The following is a 19490-nucleotide window of genomic DNA, read 5'->3' as shown; positions in this document are numbered from 1 at the left end:
TCTCTATAGATAAAAAACTACGAGCCTATTTTTTTTTTTTTTATTGGGACAATAAATCGCGTGTTAAACGGTATAAAGACATATGCACCAAAAAGGCGAATTTGTGGTAAAAGGGCGTATACAGAAGCACGTAAAACGTACGTCTACACTAAAATTAGTCGAAAAAGTAAATAAAGGTAAAAGGATTTGTTACGTGGATATGCTTTATCAACACCAAAATGTATTTTTTTTCATCTTCGCTGAACTGGCGCTATGTTAGCACACACGGTAAGTTCATCGTTCTTGTCAACCTGCCTCCTCCTGGTTCCCTCCCTTTACTGACGGTTACGGAATTGTTCCTTGTAATTCATTTTTCCAAATTGAATTGTAAGGGAGTCATGGTGCCAAAAGAACTGGACAATCGTAAGTGATTACCACTTAATTTTATGGTGATGGAATAAATAAAAGCAAAGCATGTAGTGCTGCAATTGTTGAAAACAAGTTAGCAAGAACAATGAACGTAACCTTATATTGTTTTTATGATTATTGGTATTGTAGTTGATGATCGGGCTATTCTCTCACGGCCATGAACTTGTTTTAATGGCCATGTATGCTGCTGAATAATTTAATCAAGTTTCGATATATTTCTTTGTAACTCATTTTTCTTTGACTATTATTGTATTTTTTCCATAGCTATGTTCAGTTCATAATTAAAAAATGTTACTTGACTGTAAACATTAGAGTGTTTCAAAAATGTATCATTTTCTTCAAACTATGAACTTTTTTGCATTGAAGAAAATGAAGACACTGGTATTATCATTAGCGATTTCCGAGATATGAATTTTTGAAGTATTAAAACTTGACAAGTGGCACTTTTTCAGTTGTAAAAGTTTTCAAAAATTGACATTTGTTTCTTAGTCAACTGGATAGTTATTCAAGTTTCAATGAAATCTTGTACTTTCAGATACTGATGTGAAACAGTTCACATAGAATTGACCTTTAAGCAGTATAACCTTATGATCATTTATTAATATTTGTGTTGTTGGGGTCTAAAGAAGGAAAATGAAATTTTGGTGAACTCGGAATTGCGAAAAATCTTATAAGATTACTTTCACACCTACACATCTGCATGCTACGAAGGTTAGGTGTTTGATGAGTAATCATTAGGCATTCACTTCCCTGTACGGTGATATTGGGGTTACAAATTGAAAAGTTTAAGTATAAATAAATACTAGTTCAATCAGTGCAGACTAAATGTATTGAAAATCACGTACTACTTAGTTACAAGTTGTTCATACCCGCAACAAGTATAGTTTACAGAATTGTCAAAGAGAGTCATGAAAAAAATTTACACCTTATTTACAATGAATAGTAGACCTATATTGATATATCATTACTGCAATAAATTGCTGAAGCTTTTATAAATACAATACTACATCGTCATAAGAGTCCTCGATATAAGAGAATTTCTCCTTTGTCCCGTTAGAGTGTGTTTCATAGCTTCGTTCATTCTACTTGCGTATCTGAGGTCTCCCAACTTTGGCGCGTATTAAATTATGCAATCATATGTGTTTAATAGAAACTGTAATCGTATACATAACTTATCCTCTTGTAACGAGCAGTGGTTATGATCATCGACACACTCACACACGTGCGATTCCTGAGCTCTCCAGGCAATAGTGGGGAAATGCTCGGGCGACAAATTTCTTGGAATCCTATTCCCCTAACCGCCCTAACACTCTCTTATAACGAGGTAGTGCTGTATTGATATGTTTTGCCTATAACGGATATAATTAAATACATTAAATACTATTTCTTAAAGTATAATAGAATATAAAAATTACTAGCGAAAATTTGGAGTGAATGAGATAATTGCTAACATTAATCATTTCTTAGTGAATCAGGGCGAACAATTCATCAACGTAGAATTCTTTGAGATATTAGTAAATTCTGGAAATTTAGCAAATTCTTCCTAGTAAACCGAAAACAAAAATGCGTATGTTCTTCAGGTTGCAAGTTGCTGCTGGATCCAATTTAAGTATTTTGCAACATCTGTATAGACAACATATTGTGATAAATCGCATGCCCCTGTATCTCGATCAAGTAGTGACAGTGACACAACTCCTCGTAGGTGATATCTTTGCTTGTGTGAATCATACAATACAAGTCCTCCACCACTATCGCCATTGCAAGGTCCACTACCATCTTGCGACCCTCCACAGAAGGTTCGATTTGAAGTGATTTGCGCAAAATCTGAATTGCTCCTCAAGCAATCCTCCTTGAAGAAGAAAAAAAAATGACCAATACCATTACCATATGCTTGCTTTAATCCTGAACTAACAACTATTTATTTCCTTCCAACTTTTCAAGCAATTCATAGATCGGATGTCAATCCCAATCCCAAGACAGATTTATCTTTGGACAAAAATACATACTGTTTTAAGTGTTTCTTCATATTCTTTGTTTACTCCCAAATTTACCATAAAAAGCAAAGAGCAGGCTTAAAAAGCAGAATCTTGTGTATTTTAAACACTCAAGCATTCAAAAAATTTGTACAATATTTATGTGTTATAGAAAACAATGATGGTTGCTACCTGTGATACAATAGGCACTCTGGCCATCCTAGGTTCTGCTGTGACTGGATTTCCTAGTTCATCTCGACCCCACCCAACAACAAATCCAGTTTTGCCAACAACACTTTCAATCTGGGTAGGTCCGGCCCATAAGCATATTGGCAAAATTAAATTTCCAAATGTGACTGTCTCCATCAGTGTAATAACTGCGAGATCACTATCGAAAAGTGCTCCGCGACGGCCGTATTCGGAATGCAATGCAAATTCCGATACCTCGTATGTTACCGAGGTTTTTTCAGCCCAATTCCGAAGTCTATACCGTCCAACGACTGCCAATAAAGTACTCGCCGGCAGTTCTTGGCCGTTGCCACTTTTCAAGCAGTGAGCAGCTGTGAAAAGAAAAAAATATGTGCATTGGTGGTAGGCAAGTTTTATATCAAGCATGTTAATCCGGCATCCAAGTAGCCTAGTTTTACATTTCATTTGCACATCAACTTTATCAAATATAAAAGAAAAACGAATCCATAATAATAATATTAAAAATATTATTCAATATGAAATATTGATATTTCCGTGTCAGCAGAGTACAAGACTCGAAAAAAAATCGAGAATTCGTTTCTATCAAATTCTTATTTTCAGAATTCTACCTATGCTAATTTACGTAGACCAGAGTAGGCCCTTGAAGTTGCTTGTTTGAAATGAGAAAAAAATCTAAATTTAGTTATCTTCTTGAATTGTCGAAATTAAGTGGTTCTCGGTCTCTCGGAAAATAGTATGACAATGCTTTTGACATGCCTGTTTTATACAGTTGTCATATTATTGTTTTTATAATGAATGAAAATTGAGAAATTAACTGTTTTTTGTATGTGATTCACATTGATGGTGAATTGTTGTACTGTATATTATAAATTTTATCTCTTATCTCACACAGTCGGTACCATCTCAGAGATTTTCATCATATAGATCAATGATAAATTGCATAATACATATGAACCTCTAGCAAATAAATTCCACTTTATTTTTATAAGAGATATAGATAAAGTAATTGAAACGGTAATCTAATATAATGTATAAAAATGGTAATGTTAAATTAAATAACGAAACTGATATTTCAAGTTTCAATACGTATAAACTTTGTGAATAATAAAACGTAATCAAATGTTATTGATATAGTTGCCCCATAATTTAAATTTAATCCTGCCATATGATTCGCCATTTTCACTTACCTGTAAGTACGTGTTTGTTGCTAATAAGATTTCCGGCACATTGAAATTCCAGTTTGATTCTTGACACAAAAATCGCAACTAACCAGGGCCAGTCTCCAGGCTCTGTTTTTTCTCCTTTCGAAATCAATAAATTTATGTCACTTTTACTCGAACGGCCACAAATATTGTCATCTACCGAATCTCGTGGCAATATATCGGATGCAATGGGTTTCAACGAAGCCTCTGTCATATTCACCGCGCTCTCACTAAATGAAGGTGCGAAAGTTGACGACGTTACTGGCATCGTATTCAAAATTTGCACTTCAATTTGTGGTGGCGGATTTTGCGGTTGATCAGGGACTATCCCAGGAGGATATAAAATGTGCTCTAATGTAATCGATGTAACAATTGGTCCAATTGCTAGAACAGAGTTTGGAAATCTGAATCCGTTTTATTTTTACAATATAAGGTATACCTCTAAGGGTCTCAATCCAGGCTGAAAATTTTTACATACATTTATTACTAACAAACTTATTTGAATTAATCTATTACCTCGTCTTCCAGAGCAATATTCCTGGTTATTGAACAAAATTCTCGTAAGAAGCGGCAGTGGATGTTGTAGTGGAAAATGCAAGCGATAATTCAAGGGCCTGCCTTGCTGTACTGCCTTGACCGCTAATTCCCTTCGCTCTGCTAATTCCAGCTTACCTACGTAGTTCTGTAAGATAAAAACCCTTGATTCATCGTAACTGGCTGCTAATTTCTTGAAATTGTCGCACTTCCCAGCTGGTTACGAGAAGTACAATTTTCAAGCACGTATCTCCACAAAAACAACAAATATCGTGATTCTTAAAAAATAAACATTGATCGGATGGGTATTGAACACAAACATGAAAATTGTAATCATATCTGACCACTGGTAACCAGTTTCAATTTCAGAAGACGTCTAGTGAAAATCACTTCCATAAATGTGCTACCGGAAAACATTTGGTTTCATTTCACATAATAATATCTTACCGTAGGAAGACCTATGGCAACGCTTAATCTCATCATGACATGTAGTGAAACGCCTTTTGGGACATTATGTATCTCTATGCGACCTTCAATGTCTCCGGTGGTCTCATTTCTAACATATCGAAAGACATTCGGACATGGACTATGAATTTGACCAAATCCTATTCCGATGAGGTGGATGAACAGTCCCAACGCTATGATCACTAGGTATTTGCAGTGCATTCTGAAATACTGTATCCACAATTGATTGAGTTTTAGTTTCGCAACTAAATGATTATTTTATATATTTAATTGTCAGAAGTAAAACTACAATTCCATTCTTATACGTTTATACATACGTGAGTAATGGCCTTGCTTTTATCTCGAATGATCATCACAGAACGGGAATATAATCTTTTATAATAATTTCATCGCAAGGACCAGAAATTTATAATATTTTGAAAAAAGTTATGGGCAAACCTGATCCAATGAGTTTGTATTTGATCAAGAGATTATAGCGTATATACCCTTACGAAAAATTTTACTAAACAAATTCGTAAAATAAATACGATGTTTCATAAAAATTGAAAAAATGCGGTTGCACGAACTCTCCCATACTGCAAAACAGTCAACTAATAATTTTCCGTTCAAATTTGTTCTATATTTCAACAATAAACTAATAACAAATTAATTTCACGTAAAGATATTTCGTAATTCAATACCACATCGCGAAGACACTTTATCAAGTAAGCTGCACCTTAAGGGTTCTATATTTTCATAGTAACACGAGATAAACGTTGACTATAAAAAAAAACTCGGTGAAACTGATGTATTTTCTTTCACAGAAGAATAATGTTTGTCAAAATCATTTTTTTTTTGTTTGTTTTTTCGCATCTCACCTACATGCATATTTTTTTACACTGCCGCCTAATCTTAAAAAACCTTTTTGAATATAACACGAGCATGGATCATGTTAACTATAATGTTTTGCACTAAATTCCACGGTTTTAGAATTTGCGTAAACAGCATGGTTTTTTCAACAGCCTAAAAAATGAGCTTGAGTGAAACCTGTTTTCCAAATTCTGACCTCAATACACTGGCTAATTTGATTCATGATTGTAAAGAGTAGACAATTGTTAGTCCAATATTGAATACTTGCAGACAATGTTATTTTACCACGTATCAATCCTGTAACTTCATCACTTTCGTCTAATCCAGATTAAACATCATGTACGAAGCGTGATATGAAGCAGTAATCCGCACGGCTAGCATTTCACTACAATATTCAGTCCAGCATCGCAATCGCGTTTTTTGCGATTTTCTCTGTGGATTGAAACGTGAAATAGCTGCGTTATCCCGACCGTTTATTTTTTTTTATTTTTATTATTATTATTATTTATTTGTATACTTATTTGAATAATTAAGGTTCACCGTCGATTCGAGATATCCCTGGTCGAATGTGCTGCGTAACACTGCAGCTTGCACAGCGACAGGAGGAAAAAGATCGCGCGGTTTCGTCTTCCAGCCGAAAGTCAAAGGAGGGAATTGTGTCGCGCTCTTGTCCGATCTGCATTTTGTATTTGCATACGTGAACGTCTCTATATGACTAATTGATGCAGATAAGTAAAAACGAAACACACAGCCGTGTATCCCCCGCAATTGTATATTCTCACGGATTTTTAATATTATGTTGTGTACCTACGCATGATCAAAACGACGCATACACAATGTTGCTTCAATGTTGATACCAGAAGACCGCACAATTCTCTATCCTGCTATGTACCGGGGACTTACTGAGTGATTATCATGATGTTTACCATTATCACAGGATTACCACTCTGGTTGTTAACGGTCCTGTCGTATAAGGATTTCTCAATTTATACTTGTATCGAGTAACTTTGAAAGCAGACACATTGCTCCAGTCCTCCCGGTATTATGGGGGGGGGGGTCCCCGTCTTATTGTCATAAGAACCTGTCTTCTATCCAATTGACGTGTACAAACTGCTCATTTTGTTGGAAATGTTTTTCTGGTCGTTGAAGAAAGAGTTTACGGAAAATCTGGACTTTGGAGATCTATGAATTCATGCCCAAAATTAATTCACATGTTTCATTTGTAAGATGAATGGATAATTATAAAAATCCGTCACGAATATGACAGTTTAAAACGTCGTAATTTCATTTCGATTACAAATTCCGGTCTAATGTGAAACAGGTTACAACTGCATATATTTGCCGATATTCTGAAAACAAATTTGTCGTAAAATATGAAAAATTGTACATAGAAAATTCAAACTGAGTTCGATGTTTACGTCTGATTACTCGATCACCTCGAAACGCGTCGCCAGAAGAGAAAAGAACGCCCCTAAACGCGTCGCGAGGAAAAAGAAGAAGCGTCGTGTTTCGAGGTAATCGGGCAAGCAGATGTAAATATCGAACGCACTATTATTACTAATTATAATGGTCCTGTTTCTTTGTGTTTCCATTTTATAGCTATTCACTATAGTTTAATTGAACATGCATTGCGACGTAATATCTGCATTGCCCTATGTAGATATATGCGAAAACACAAAAAGAAAAGCTGAAATCGTGCACGTAATCGCGTTTCCTTATTCTTATTGCCTCACACATGACTTCGTAGATTACTAGACTAATTGGGGAAGTACCACATTAGAAGTATGCATATGGATATTCATACACATGTGATTATGTGTACAACGGCTGAGACCAACAATTGCTGTTGAACGTTCTTTCTGTATAATAATGTAGTAACATAAAGCGTGGGCAACTTCACCGTACGCAAAATACTGTAAATGTGGCTCTGGGCTGAGGAGCGTAAAGTCTGACGCACGTGACTTAAAAAAAGTTTAGAAACCGGTCCCCTGACCTTTTTTCTCCTCTGCAAAAGCCGTACCTATATGACCATATGTAAGGGGAATAACACTCAAAGTTTCAATACCAATACGTATGCAGATGTATATTTATTTCGCGCAGAGACAAACGATAGGAAAAGTTTACTATAAATACATACAAAAACTGATATAAAATTTACTCGTGTGTAAGGAAAATTCTTGGTACAAAGTAGATGATTTTTTGTGATGCATTATTGGTTATAGCATCGCATTAATAAGTCGTGTGTGAGAGCAACAAAACTTGTACGAAATTTGCGAAAGCTTCCCTAAAATGAAGCAATAGTCGTTCACAATATGTATTACCAACTATCTTACTGCCTGTTTGATTACTTGGCCTTTACACACAAGGTGCTAAAGAATTATCAGTATTATTTTTTGGATAATTACGAAGGATTGTTTGAATCGTGAGATTGTTGAAAAGCTTCATAAGTTACAAATCGGTATGACAGTCCGTCAGGATTATTTAAAATAATGCGGAAGGTTTCTTTCTGTAATTCTATCAGTCCTAATACCGCAATTTCCAAATTTCTGCTGAAAGCAAGATCCACTTTGTAATCTCGCTATGATTTCATTATAATCATTATAATTAAAACTAACTTTCACAATCGTTTTTGAAATAACCCTTCGAAGCGACTTGTGGGTAATCGCGCGGTAATGCGCAATCGACGTCTGCGCAGATGTTACTCATTTATACGTTGTAATTTCGGGATGTATAAAAACATAACCTTCAATGTTTGACACCCTGAGATCCTGACCGTGTCCTAAATGTTATTCTAAGAAGCAAATACAAGATCGGTCATTTTCATAACATTGGATCATTAGCCGTACAGGTTTTGATATCGAAATACATCGTACATAATACTCGCGTAAATAACTAACAATGGATGAAATGGAGTTGGAAAATCCTGGCGAAGACGAGAAAAATGACAGCGATTTCCTTTTGGACTCTGATGGAGAACAGGGTAATAATCTTGATAATTCCAACTACAATATGATAGAAGACGAAGCAGATTTTGAAAAAGAATTAGGAATGGATGACAATGATATTGACAACGACAGCGATTCTGATGACGAAGAGGCTAACGAAGCAGAAATCAAACTCTTGAATGCTAAGCTGGAAGAAAATCCCTATGATTATTCTTGCCATGTTGCTTTGATAACAAAATTGCAAGAGATGGGCGAGAAATATTCAGATCAACTGAAGAGTGCCAGAGAAGCTATGAGCTCCAAGTATCCTCTTAGTTCTGAACTATGGCTTTCCTGGTTGCGAGACGAAATCGGCTCGGTTAAAACCAGCGCTGAACGAGAGGCGGTCACAAAGTTGTGCGAGCGAGCAGTAAAAGACTATCTTTGTACGTTCCATTTGTTTTTTGTATTTCACCTTTATTATCCTTTAGAATTCCTTTTTCTCCTAAATTTTTCACATTATTCATGTAATCATAAAAGTGCAGAGAACAAAGGCAATTGTTTCATTCATACCGTAGGCACTGTTCACATTATCCTGTCACAATCTATAGAACACACAAATTTTTTTGCAATGGCTAGGTGCATTACAACTTTTTTGCTCTCTTATTTATAGTTTTTTTTTTTTATAAGGGAAAAATCAACTCTTTGATCAAGCTGTAATTGTTGAAAAAATATTTTCTATTTAGATTGTAATGAAATTGTAAGAATATATGAAAACTTGTGTAGCTCAATCGAAAACTAACTAATTTTCATTATAGATGAGAGACATAATATGTCATGATCCAATATTTCAATTTATTACAGCTGTGGAAGTTTGGTTGGAATATCTTCAGTTCGCTATAGGAAGTTTGGGTACTGCTACTGACGCTGCTACAGATGTTAGAAATTTGTTTGAACGGGGATTAACCTGCGTTGGCTTGCACGTTACCAAAGGCGCGATCATATGGGAAGCATTTAGAGAATTTGAAAATGTGTTAGTTTTAATGGTAAGACTATCATCAAACACAATAATCAAAATCTATCAATACTTTTAATTTAAATCAAATTTTGTAGCATGATTATTATTTCACAACAAGTCTGAACAATCATTTGTATTTTCAGATCGACGCATCTAACGAGTCGGAGCGCAAAGAACAGATAAATCGCGTTGGCTCTTTATTCAGACGTCAGTTAACATGTCCTCTACTTGACATGGAGAAAACGTATGAAGAATATGAAGTGTGGCGCGCTGGCGACGGAGCACAAGCAACCCTAGACGACAATGTTGTTTTAACTGGCTATGAACGAGCGTTCGCAAAACTGAACTTGCGTTTACCTTTTGAAGAAAAACTTATTTCAGCTCAAGGTGAGCCTGAATTATTAGATGCCTTTAAAGCATATCTACGTTTTGAAAAACAACACGGAGATCCAGCACGTGTCAATATACTTTACGAACGAGCCATAGCTGAGCTTAGTTTGGAAGGTTCGCTGTGGCTGGAATATATTACATACATGGAAAATAATATAAAAATCCAATCCATTTTGGAACCACTATACGAAAGAGCTACTAGAAATGTACCATGGTATGTAGTAATTTGGCAAAAATGGTTAAGAGCCTATGAAAGATGGGATAAACCATTAACCGAAGTGCAGGCATTACTGGAGAAAGGTTTAATGGCTGGTTTCACATCTGCTGAAGAATATCGCAGTATGTGGCTGACTTACCTTGAGTATCTACGTCGCAGGATTGATCTATTCCCAGATGACAAGAAAAAACTCTTGGAAATTATCAGAGAAACATTCAATCGCGCTTGTGAATATTTGGCAAAAGCATTCGGTCTGGAGGGCGATCCCGGATGTGTGGTATTGCAGTACTGGGCCAGAACCGAAGCAATTCATGCAAATGACATGGAAAAGGCTAGAACCTTGTGGGCTGATATACTCTCTCAAGGACATTCCACAGCTGCTGCCAGTTGGTTGGAATATATTGGTTTGGAAAGGTACTTAATGATTTGATAAGTAATATATCATATTTCAAAACTCTTTACGGGAACATCTAGAAGATCTAGAACGTCATTATCTCAGATGCGATTAAAAATAATAGTCCAGCTTATACCAAGTATACAAAAGTTACTGTATGCAATTTGTTCTAAATTGTAATCTAAAATAATCAATGATTCCATTTTTATTCAATGTTCCAGATGTTACGGAGATACAAAGCATCTTCGTAAATTGTACCAAAAAGCACTGGGATCTGTCAAAGATTGGCCAGAGAGCATAATCAATGCTTGGTTAGATTTTGAGCGGGATGAAGGGACATTGGAACAGTTAGAATCCTGTGAGGCGAAAACAAAAGAGAAATTAGAAATGGTTGTCGAAGAGCGAAAGAAGGTACAAGCTGCTGCTTTGCCACATGAAGTTACGTCTGCACCAGCCAAACGGGCAGGCAAAAGAAAACCTGAAGATACAGGTAGATGGAAAAACTTGCAAGGATCTCCGAATAAGCAAGGAAAGTTTGAAGCAACTACGAGGCCAAAGCTGAAGGAAAGTGTTCTAAGTGTGGAGAATAAAATAACACCACCACCTGGCTATAAGCCATCTAAAGACGAATCCAGCACCAAGCCGAAACTTGCACCACCGCCAGGATATAAGTCAAAAGAAGTTGAAAAGATGGATGAAGATAACTCGCGCACCGTTGATGAGAGAATAACCGTTTTTGTTAGCAACTTGGACTACAATGCAACGGAAGATGAAGTAAGAAACGCCTTAGAACCTGCAGGACCAATTACTCTTTTTAAAATGGTACAAGATTTCAAAGGTCGCAGTAAAGGGTTCTGTTACGTCCAGCTTAGCAGTGCAGTGAGTATTTAATACATTACCTGCACGATAGGTTGACATAGATGACCTAATTTTCATACATGATGAAAGTAAAACTACTGGTCAAAAATTTGCAGTCATAATTTTTTGTTACAGGATAGTGTTGAGTTGGCACTTAAGTTAGATAGAACACCAATTAACGGCCGACCCATGTTTGTTTCTCGATGCGATCCTGATAAAACAACCAGAGGATCAGCATTCAAGTATAGCTGTGGATTGGAAAAGAACAAACTCTTTGTAAAAGGTAACATGTTACTGTCAACTCTTGTCTTCCCAATTTAGAAGTCTTAAAGTCAACAGATTGTGTTGTGAAAAAGAAAGTCAAGTTGCATACATTTCTTGGAAACCCATCACGTTTCTGCTGAAATTGAAAATTACGGAAAAGGTGGAACAAAACATGTCAAGTCGCATTATGAAATATGTTCAAAATGTATTTTTCGACCATTTGCTTATGGAACAGCAATTACCTCAACTTCTTTTACCCAAAGGTCTTCCTTTGACGATGACAAAGGAGCAAATTGAAGAACTCTTCGGTGCTCATGGTATCCTAAAGGAAGTTCGCCTTGTAACGTATCGCAATGGGCACTCTAAAGGTATTGCTTACATTGATTTTAAAAGCGAAGTTGACGCGAGCAAAGCACTGATAGCTACTGATGGAATGACCATAGAAGACAAAGTAATCAGTGTTGCTGTCAGTCAGCCTCCTGAACGCAAAAAGGGATCGATCAATGACGACGTTAGTCTTATTAAATCTCTTGGTGGAACAACCACAAGCCGAACTGGTTCCAATGCGCCAAAAACTATGCTTTCTATGATACCACGCAGTGTGAAACCTCTGTCTAAAAATGGCGATGCAGGAATATCAGGTAACGTTGTTGGCAAGGAATCACTGAGTAATGCAGATTTTAGAAATCTGCTACTTCAAAATAAAAAATAATTTGACGCAATGCGCTGCTGCAGTTGTTTTGAACCTTCTCGTCAAGAATCTGTCCCTTGAAGTGTTGATATTATATTCTTAATATTTCAGTGATTACAATCATCATAGCGTGAGAATAAGATAAAAATTATAATTGACGGAACTTGTTTACACATGGTGGCGTCGATCAAAATCCACGAAACCATGTGGCTATGTCTAACAGTTTTGCTACTCTATGCATATAAATATTTATTATATTCACAGGTTCGTGCCTGTCAGTTTTTTACACTTTTTAATGATATCTGATAAACTAAAAATCATGCACCAAGTGAGGAAACATCCATCGCCTAAAATTCCCGTCGATATTATGATGTTTTCAAGTAAAGGTAACTTATTATAAGATGCTGAATGTTCTTTGGTAGCAGAAATCTCAGTTGGCCTCGCAGATATAAATTGAGGGAAAAGTGAAGATTGATTATTAGTTACTAATTGAAATGTCCGCACAAGCCCTAAATTCTTCCTGCGGACCACAGCCGAGAGCCCCTGTAACGAAAGTATTCTTTTAGTTTTTATCAAATTGAGGACATTTATCATATAAAAATTTATAGTGGTACGTATAACTTGTCATATTATGCAGTAATCCCACTGCGTTATGGGAAAACGTATTGCACAAGTCCCGGCGATTGAAATTGAAATTTACCTGTTCCATCGCCACAATCGCCCCAGTTATTTCCGGCTACGTATCTCCATTGGAGTACGCACTGCTCACAGGTCATGCGAGCAGGTAGTCTGTAGTTGACCTCAACAAGGCCTGGTCCAGATTGCGGGTAATACCTGGACTTCCCGTCTGCCCCAATCAGAATATTTTGATTCAGACATTCGGCCGTCACTTCGACACCGCGTTGTTTCACCGGACACACCCGAAACTCAAAGTATCCTTTGTGAAACGCCGTTATTTGTACTTTTATCGGGACGATAGAACCGGCGCGATATTTCTTCACTATTATCCCATTACCGTATTTACCACCCGTTTCATGTGGTCGAGGCTGAAAATATCACACAAGAATCGAAACTTTCATTAAACGCTAAATTGATTTGACGACTTTCTGAGTCGTTGGTAGTACATACCTATATACATGTGTTTTGAGGTACTTCCCAATTTACCTTACTGCTATTTACACCATTATTTCTATGCAGATAAGGAACCTACCTCTTGTAAATTCCACGCATCTCCACACACTCCGCATTTTCCGTTGTTCACGCCCCATTGTATGCCATAACCGCCACAATACCCCTGGTCATCGTCGTAATCAGGTGGATTGTCAAATCCGTATCTCCACATGGAGGCTCTAGACGGAGGTTCGATCAGTCTTCCATGTCCCGATACATCGTAGATTAAAACATTACCCAGTATGAAAAGTTGGAACACGTAGTAAAACATCTTTTTACTTGTTGGAGAATACTTAAAATAATGAAGTATTCTCGTGACGTATTACAATAGGATGCACTACCCTTTAAGAGGGGCCTTAATTATAAACGTTTTTGACAATCTTAATCGCCTGATTTGTGCATAAAACATCAGCGAATCGGAGCACACGTAATTAAACAACGAGCTTCGCTCTAGGAAAAATACTTTAATGCCACCGCGGCTGATCTGTCTCGTTTTATATGCACATGGGTAAGTGATCAGGACGAAACATCTTGCACAATCGTAATTCGTCACTATGTAAGTTTCTAGCTATAAGGAAAAGTCTCACTTAGCGCAATCCGAAACCGCTCAAACATCCTGTTGCTGATGTTCGTGGTATAAAATATCCTCATCACTGATCCTTACTTGTTTGAGTCATAATTTGAGTTACTTCGCGTCGTCTTTTCACAAACCATGAGATTTTTGTATTCTCATTACTTATCGCCTTTCCAAGTGTGACGATAATTGCAAGTACATGGTATTTTGCACGGGCTTCTGTCTGTTACTTAAAACTCACGTGGCTCGTACATATGCCATACAGTAAAGATGCTCTTACGATTATCTGGATCGTGCTTAGTTCTAATACTTTCTCAGTCAAATATTGAGGATGAATATCGCGTACCGAGTATTTTATAATTCTAAAAAATATCACTGCATTGAAAAAAGATATCAATCAAGAACCAGTTAAACTAGTTTCACGCTCAAGCGTAACGTTGACTCACAGTGGTCCAGGTTGTAATTAATACGGCTATAAAACAATTACTCACTGGATTCTAAACGAAATCCATTCAAACGTTCCACCCTCAAGTTTTCGGGCTCCTGTTTACGATAGCAGAGTCAATAATGTGCATAATCGTACGGTAGATTACATATGGCAACTTATAAAAGTATAACGGCTTCTGATTAGCGGGAAGTCTACTTGTATAGTGATATACCTGCGGGTTTTTGGCTGACTACAATATCAATCGTTTTTAGAATTATTTTAAGAGAAGATAACTTATACTTCAAGGTTGAAAAGTGCTATCTATAATCGATTGGCCTGTAAATGGTCTGTTTCCTTCTGAAAATGGCATTATTCAAATTCTTTACAGTAACAAGTGGGTGTATATTCATCGCGTAGGGATAAAAATGTATAAAAGAAGAAGATAGAAAACCAGATTATAAAATCATCAAGAATTCTGATGTATTCTTATTCTCATGGCCTTCCATACTTGGAAATTTTCTGTATTTCACCTTTGTGAATTTAAAAAATTCTATGTCAAGTAGACTTCGAAGTCTTTAAAAATTCGATATTCTGACGCTTCTGAATGCTATTCTTTCTACAATTTACCCCGATCTATACATATACACTATTTTCATTCGCATCATTTGTTTATGTTCCTACAATAAAACAGTCTACATACGAAGGCTAATATTCCGAAAGTATAAATCTCTCATGCGACATTGAAATTTTAGACTAGTCGAAAACTTTCCCATTCGTCCGATTTTCAATTCTTCTTAATAGGGATTACACTCATAATGCCACTATTCAATGCCATCGGTAAATTTACAATCACCTTTCAAAGTTCACGTGGAATCCATATATTCTCCATTCGAATTCAGAGATAAGGGGTAGAGTTGGAAGTAACACAATAAAAATCGGAAGGTGAGAAGACAATGGCGTAGAATTTAATCGAAATCGCCAATTCGCATGAGGTATAATACGGTGCATAGTTGAAATATAGATAAGTAATTGATAAAATCTTCTTGTCGAGTGATTATTCGCCAAATATTAATTAGCATTGAAAGATGTAAATTTGACAAACTGGTGAATTTGAAAACAATAAGAATTCAAATGTAAACATATCATCTACACACTACATTCTTTAAGGGGTTAGGTGGGTTTCGAAAGCTCAAAATAGGTACATTTTTATGAATTTTTTTATACTTAATCAACAGAACATTTCATTCCATCAATTTAACACATAAAAGATACATATTTTATAAGTAGTTTGTGAAATTTTCATTGAAAAATATTGAAAATTAAGGCGTGGACACGTCGTCTGCTATGACCCCTCAAAAAAAAGTTCTCTCGGCGTAGTCAGGATAACTCATGACAGATTCATCTGAAATGCAAAAACCAAAAATTTTCTGTTAGTAGATGTTTAAAACTCGTACTTGGACGAAGGAAAAAAAAAAAAAAAAAAAATTACATTTTTGGCGGCGTTGAAAACAAAAAACCCTTATTTTGAGTAAAATTTTCACCCTTCATGGCCTTGAAAAATTACTTGGAATAGAAAAAAAAAAAATTCCTTCGTCCAAGTACGAGATAATGTTATTTTGAAGAAGTGTGCAAAATTTGAAAGAGATCGGTTCATAAGTTTTCGAGAAATCGTGACTACCGATTTCAAAAATGTAGTTTCGAGAAAAACGCGATTGAAGATTTACATTCAAATAACATGTAAATAATCGTACTTACACCGTATAATGATGCAAACCCATGTTTTTTCCACGTGCCATCACCTGACACGGTAACATCTGTCGTATCTTCAACATTATTTTCATCACACGTTAATTTTTTTTCTTGATTTGCAGCAGACAACAAAATTGATTCGGCAACAGTTATGACGCACTCATGTATTTTATCAACATAAAAATTGTACGTTGATGCATTCAAGAATGAGCAACTTATATCCATCAAACCACAGAATTTTTTACATCCGGCAAGTCCTAAGCCTAGTATTCGCATCACAAAAATAAACGAACAATAGCTAAGCAGCTGCCTCGATATATCTGCCTCCATATACCTGCGTCACGCTCGGTTATAGCCTGATGGGTGAAACATCAAAAGGCTATATCTCTTAGAATATGACTCGGATCGTTTTGAAATTTTAAAGGAATATTCTCAACATATTCAATTATAAGATGAGCAAAAAAAAAAAAATTCGATTTTTTGAAATTTTGAAACCCACCTAACCCCTTAACGGTGCTTAAGAGTCGAAATTCTTAATACAATAAACAGTTTTATTTGATAAATATGTGCGTACAAGTCATAGGATAATACAGGTCAATAATGAGACAATGAAAAAATGGAATACACTTAGTGGCTAAGGCGGTATTATTATTATTGTAGTATTATTTGGAGTAGTATTTAATGAAATTTTACGAAATAACGGTACTACATATCAATTCGATTTTCCTAGTAGTACATATTAATTATTACAACTTCTTTCTTGTTTATTGACAAATTGAGTGTCACTTGTAACGTGTGTTATGAATAGTAATGCCATACATCAATTATGGTATGAATATAAGTGGTGGCCGTCCGATACCCAGTTTGAGTGTTTTTTTTTTTTTTTTTTTCTTTTTTTACGAACAATAATTTTAAACAACTTTATGACAAGCAGCAAAGGTATCCAAGGACTTAACAAACTGAAGAGTCAATAAGCGCATGTTCTTTCAGATAATGGCGTCTTAGTTGGTCTCGCAGATATAAATTGTGGGAAAAGTGAAGATAGATTATTAGGTACTAATTGAAATGTCCGCACAAGCCCTATATTCTTCCTGCGGACCACAGCCGAGAGCCCCTGTAACGAAAGTATTCTTTTAGTTTTTATCAAATTGAGGACATTTATCATATAAAAATTTATAGTGGTACGTATAACTTGTCACATTATGCAGTAATCCCACTGCGTTATGGGAAAACGTATTGCACAAGTCCCGGCGATTGAAATTGAAATTTACCTGTTCCATCGCCACAATCGCCCCAGTTATTTCCGGCTACGTATCTCCATTGGAATACGCACTGCTCACAGGTCATGCGAGCAGGTAGTCTGTAGTTGACCTCAACAAGGCCTGGTCCAGATTGCGGGTAATACCTGGACTTCCCGTCTGCCCCAATCAGAATATTTTGATTCAGACATTCGGCCGTCACTTCGACACCGCGTTGTTTCACCGGACACACCCGAAACTCAAAGTATCCTTTGTGAAACGCCGTCATTTCTACTTTTATCGGGATGATAGAACCGGCGCGATATTTCCTCACTATTATCCCATTACCGTATTTACCACCCGTTTCATGTGGTCGAGGCTGAAAATATCACACAACAATTGAAACTTTCGTTAAACGCTAACTTGATTTTAGAGCTTAATGCATCGTCAGTACCATGTGTATGTGTTTCATGTTGTATACCAATTCGCATTACTATTATTTACATAATTATTTATATAAAGTTGGAAAACCTACCGGAGTCAAATTCCATGCATCTCCACATACTCCGCATTTTCCATTATTCTTACCCCACTGGACGCCATAACCGCCACAAAACGCTTCCTGGTCATTCTCGTCACTTGGGTTACTAAAACCATACCTCCACATAGACGCCCTGGACGGAGGTTCGATAAGTCTTCCATGCCCCAATACGTTGGAGAACAAAATACTACTCAGTATGACAAGTTGAAAAGCGAAGCAATACATATTGCCTTGATGGGGAACGCCTAAAACAATATACTAGAAAAAATTTATCAACAAGCTCCCATCTACGTACAGTATCACCACTTATATGCACAAGACTCCATTTATTTATGAAGGAAGATAGTCCTGACCGCCAGTGAGATGAGAATAAGACTTTGGAATAATTTAATATTCCATACATTCGACTTACAATTGAGTTCAATTGTAGTTTTCAACTCAATTTTCAGTATTATGGGAAAGGTTCGAACAAATGCTGCGAACCAGAATGCACCACGCTTTAAAAGAGAACCTAAGCCTCGATTGTCAAACCCTTGACGAGAACTCTACAAAACTGCGCGTGTAAAACACAAACGGATGGGATAGAACCTGATAAAACAACTGGTTTAACTTTTCGGAATCTACCGTTTTATACTAGATAGGGGTAGGTCATTAGGGCAAGATGTCTTGCATAATCGTAAGCCGTCGAGGACATCACTTTACAGCCATACAAATAGAAGCTCTAATTTGTCTACTGGATGTATATGTCAGTATACGTTTACACGCGGGGCAATCTGATTGTGAAACCGCGACACTTTAGCGAGTAGGTACTCCAAATAAATATTGGAATTACCGCGGAAAAGTAGTCACCAAATAGCCTTATTTGTATCAATGAATTTCGACACTTCTTATTTGTGTATAACCAGCTTGCGGAAACCATATTTACTAAATTACCACAGTTATTAAAAACCTCGCTAAAGGTCACAATGCATGTGCAGAAGCTTGTTCAGCTGTCTCTTACTCGTAATGCGTTCGGTCGTCGGCACAATTGTGCAAGAACGCCTTGTAACAGTTCCTTCTTTAGTTTACTTCTTCATATGTTATTTTACTTCATTCCATGATGGGATATCTGCCTAAACTGGATGATAAACATGGGATGTTCAGGGAACGTTATGTTCTCAGGTGAGTCAAGTCAATTCTTTGAAATTTATGACCGTTACGAATCAACCATTCGTGGCCACGACCAATTTTCATGTGCACATATCATCTTTGTAGCTGACCATTACAGATCACTTCAGCAATTTTGGAAATTTTAGTGGAGATGAACAAAGATTACACAGAGTGGAAACAGAAAAAAAATTCTGCTAAATACAGGTTAAAGACTTTCAGTATGTATAATTATGCAAATATATGCA

General features: G+C 36.4%; 4 protein-coding genes across 12 annotated transcripts; 1 reads left to right on the top strand and 3 right to left on the bottom strand.

The window, feature by feature from the left end:
- Positions 1-39: 39 nt before the first annotated feature.
- LOC124177724 (serine protease gd-like) lies at positions 40-6637 on the bottom strand. 9 transcript variants are annotated; one of them, XM_046560423.1, is made up of 7 exons: positions 6182-6416; positions 5910-6073; positions 4775-5008; positions 4310-4475; positions 3779-4177; positions 2574-2941; positions 41-2257 (listed from the first exon to the last, which is right to left on the bottom strand). In XM_046560423.1, the coding sequence occupies exons 3-7, from the start codon at positions 4991-4993 to the stop codon at positions 1985-1987; spliced, it is 1425 nt and encodes a 474-aa protein (XP_046416379.1). In that variant the 5' UTR covers positions 4994-5008; positions 5910-6073; positions 6182-6416; the 3' UTR covers positions 41-1984. The 9 variants fall into 9 exon arrangements, with proteins under 9 accessions (XP_046416384.1, XP_046416379.1, XP_046416380.1 ...); XM_046560424.1 differs by having other exon boundaries at positions 4775-5002; XM_046560422.1 differs by having other exon boundaries at positions 5927-6073.
- Positions 6638-8351: 1714 nt separating this feature from the next.
- On the top strand, positions 8352-12426 carry LOC124178803 (squamous cell carcinoma antigen recognized by T-cells 3-like). The gene is made up of 6 exons (XM_046562462.1): positions 8352-9011; positions 9430-9611; positions 9727-10604; positions 10806-11463; positions 11578-11725; positions 11970-12426. The coding sequence occupies exons 1-6, from the start codon at positions 8540-8542 to the stop codon at positions 12416-12418; spliced, it is 2787 nt and encodes a 928-aa protein (XP_046418418.1). The 5' UTR covers positions 8352-8539; the 3' UTR covers positions 12419-12426.
- A 24-nt stretch (positions 12427-12450) lies between these two features.
- Positions 12451-14061, bottom strand: LOC124178810. The gene is made up of 3 exons (XM_046562479.1): positions 13608-14061; positions 13098-13443; positions 12451-12940 (listed from the first exon to the last, which is right to left on the bottom strand). The coding sequence occupies exons 1-3, from the start codon at positions 13836-13838 to the stop codon at positions 12876-12878; spliced, it is 642 nt and encodes a 213-aa protein (XP_046418435.1). The 5' UTR covers positions 13839-14061; the 3' UTR covers positions 12451-12875.
- A 2997-nt stretch (positions 14062-17058) lies between these two features.
- On the bottom strand, positions 17059-18321 carry LOC124178293. Its single transcript, XM_046561528.1, has 3 exons — positions 18091-18321; positions 17589-17934; positions 17059-17431 (listed from the first exon to the last, which is right to left on the bottom strand). The coding sequence occupies exons 1-3, from the start codon at positions 18319-18321 to the stop codon at positions 17367-17369; spliced, it is 642 nt and encodes a 213-aa protein (XP_046417484.1). The 3' UTR covers positions 17059-17366.
- Positions 18322-19490: the final 1169 nt, after the last annotated feature.

Source organism: Neodiprion fabricii, chromosome 3, assembly GCF_021155785.1.
Source record: "Neodiprion fabricii isolate iyNeoFabr1 chromosome 3, iyNeoFabr1.1, whole genome shotgun sequence".
Classification (NCBI taxonomy): domain Eukaryota; kingdom Metazoa; phylum Arthropoda; class Insecta; order Hymenoptera; family Diprionidae; genus Neodiprion; species Neodiprion fabricii.
This window is presented reverse-complemented; position numbering and strand designations above follow the sequence as displayed.

Bases quoted from the DNA above. Each gene is read 5' to 3' on its own strand.
- LOC124177724 (XM_046560423.1), bottom strand. From the start codon at position 4,993: ATGCACTGCAAATACCTAGTGATCATAGCGTTGGGACTGTTCATCCAC. The intron at 2,942-3,778 runs GTAAGTGAAAAT...TTCTTTTCACAG, and splicing joins CAACAAACACGTACTTACAG to CTGCTCACTGCTTGAAAAGT. The intron at 2,258-2,573 runs GTAGCAACCATC...TTCTTCTTCAAG, and splicing joins GAGTGCCTATTGTATCACAG to GAGGATTGCTTGAGGAGCAA.
- LOC124178803 (XM_046562462.1), top strand. From the start codon at position 8,540: ATGGATGAAATGGAGTTGGAAAATCCTGGCGAAGACGAGAAAAATGAC. The intron at 9,012-9,429 runs GTACGTTCCATT...AATTTATTACAG, and splicing joins AGCAGTAAAAGACTATCTTT to CTGTGGAAGTTTGGTTGGAA. The intron at 11,726-11,969 runs GTAACATGTTAC...TTTTACCCAAAG, and splicing joins GAACAAACTCTTTGTAAAAG to GTCTTCCTTTGACGATGACA.
- LOC124178293 (XM_046561528.1), bottom strand. From the start codon at position 18,321: ATGTATTGCTTCGCTTTTCAACTTGTCATACTGAGTAGTATTTTGTTC. The intron at 17,935-18,090 runs GTAGGTTTTCCA...TGATATTTTCAG, and splicing joins ATGCATGGAATTTGACTCCG to CCTCGACCACATGAAACGGG. The intron at 17,432-17,588 runs GTAAATTTCAAT...CTTTCGTTACAG, and splicing joins CGATTGTGGCGATGGAACAG to GGGCTCTCGGCTGTGGTCCG.
- LOC124178810 (XM_046562479.1), bottom strand. From the start codon at position 13,838: ATGTTTTACTACGTGTTCCAACTTTTCATACTGGGTAATGTTTTAATC. The intron at 13,444-13,607 runs GTAGGTTCCTTA...TGATATTTTCAG, and splicing joins ATGCGTGGAATTTACAAGAG to CCTCGACCACATGAAACGGG. The intron at 12,941-13,097 runs GTAAATTTCAAT...CTTTCGTTACAG, and splicing joins CGATTGTGGCGATGGAACAG to GGGCTCTCGGCTGTGGTCCG.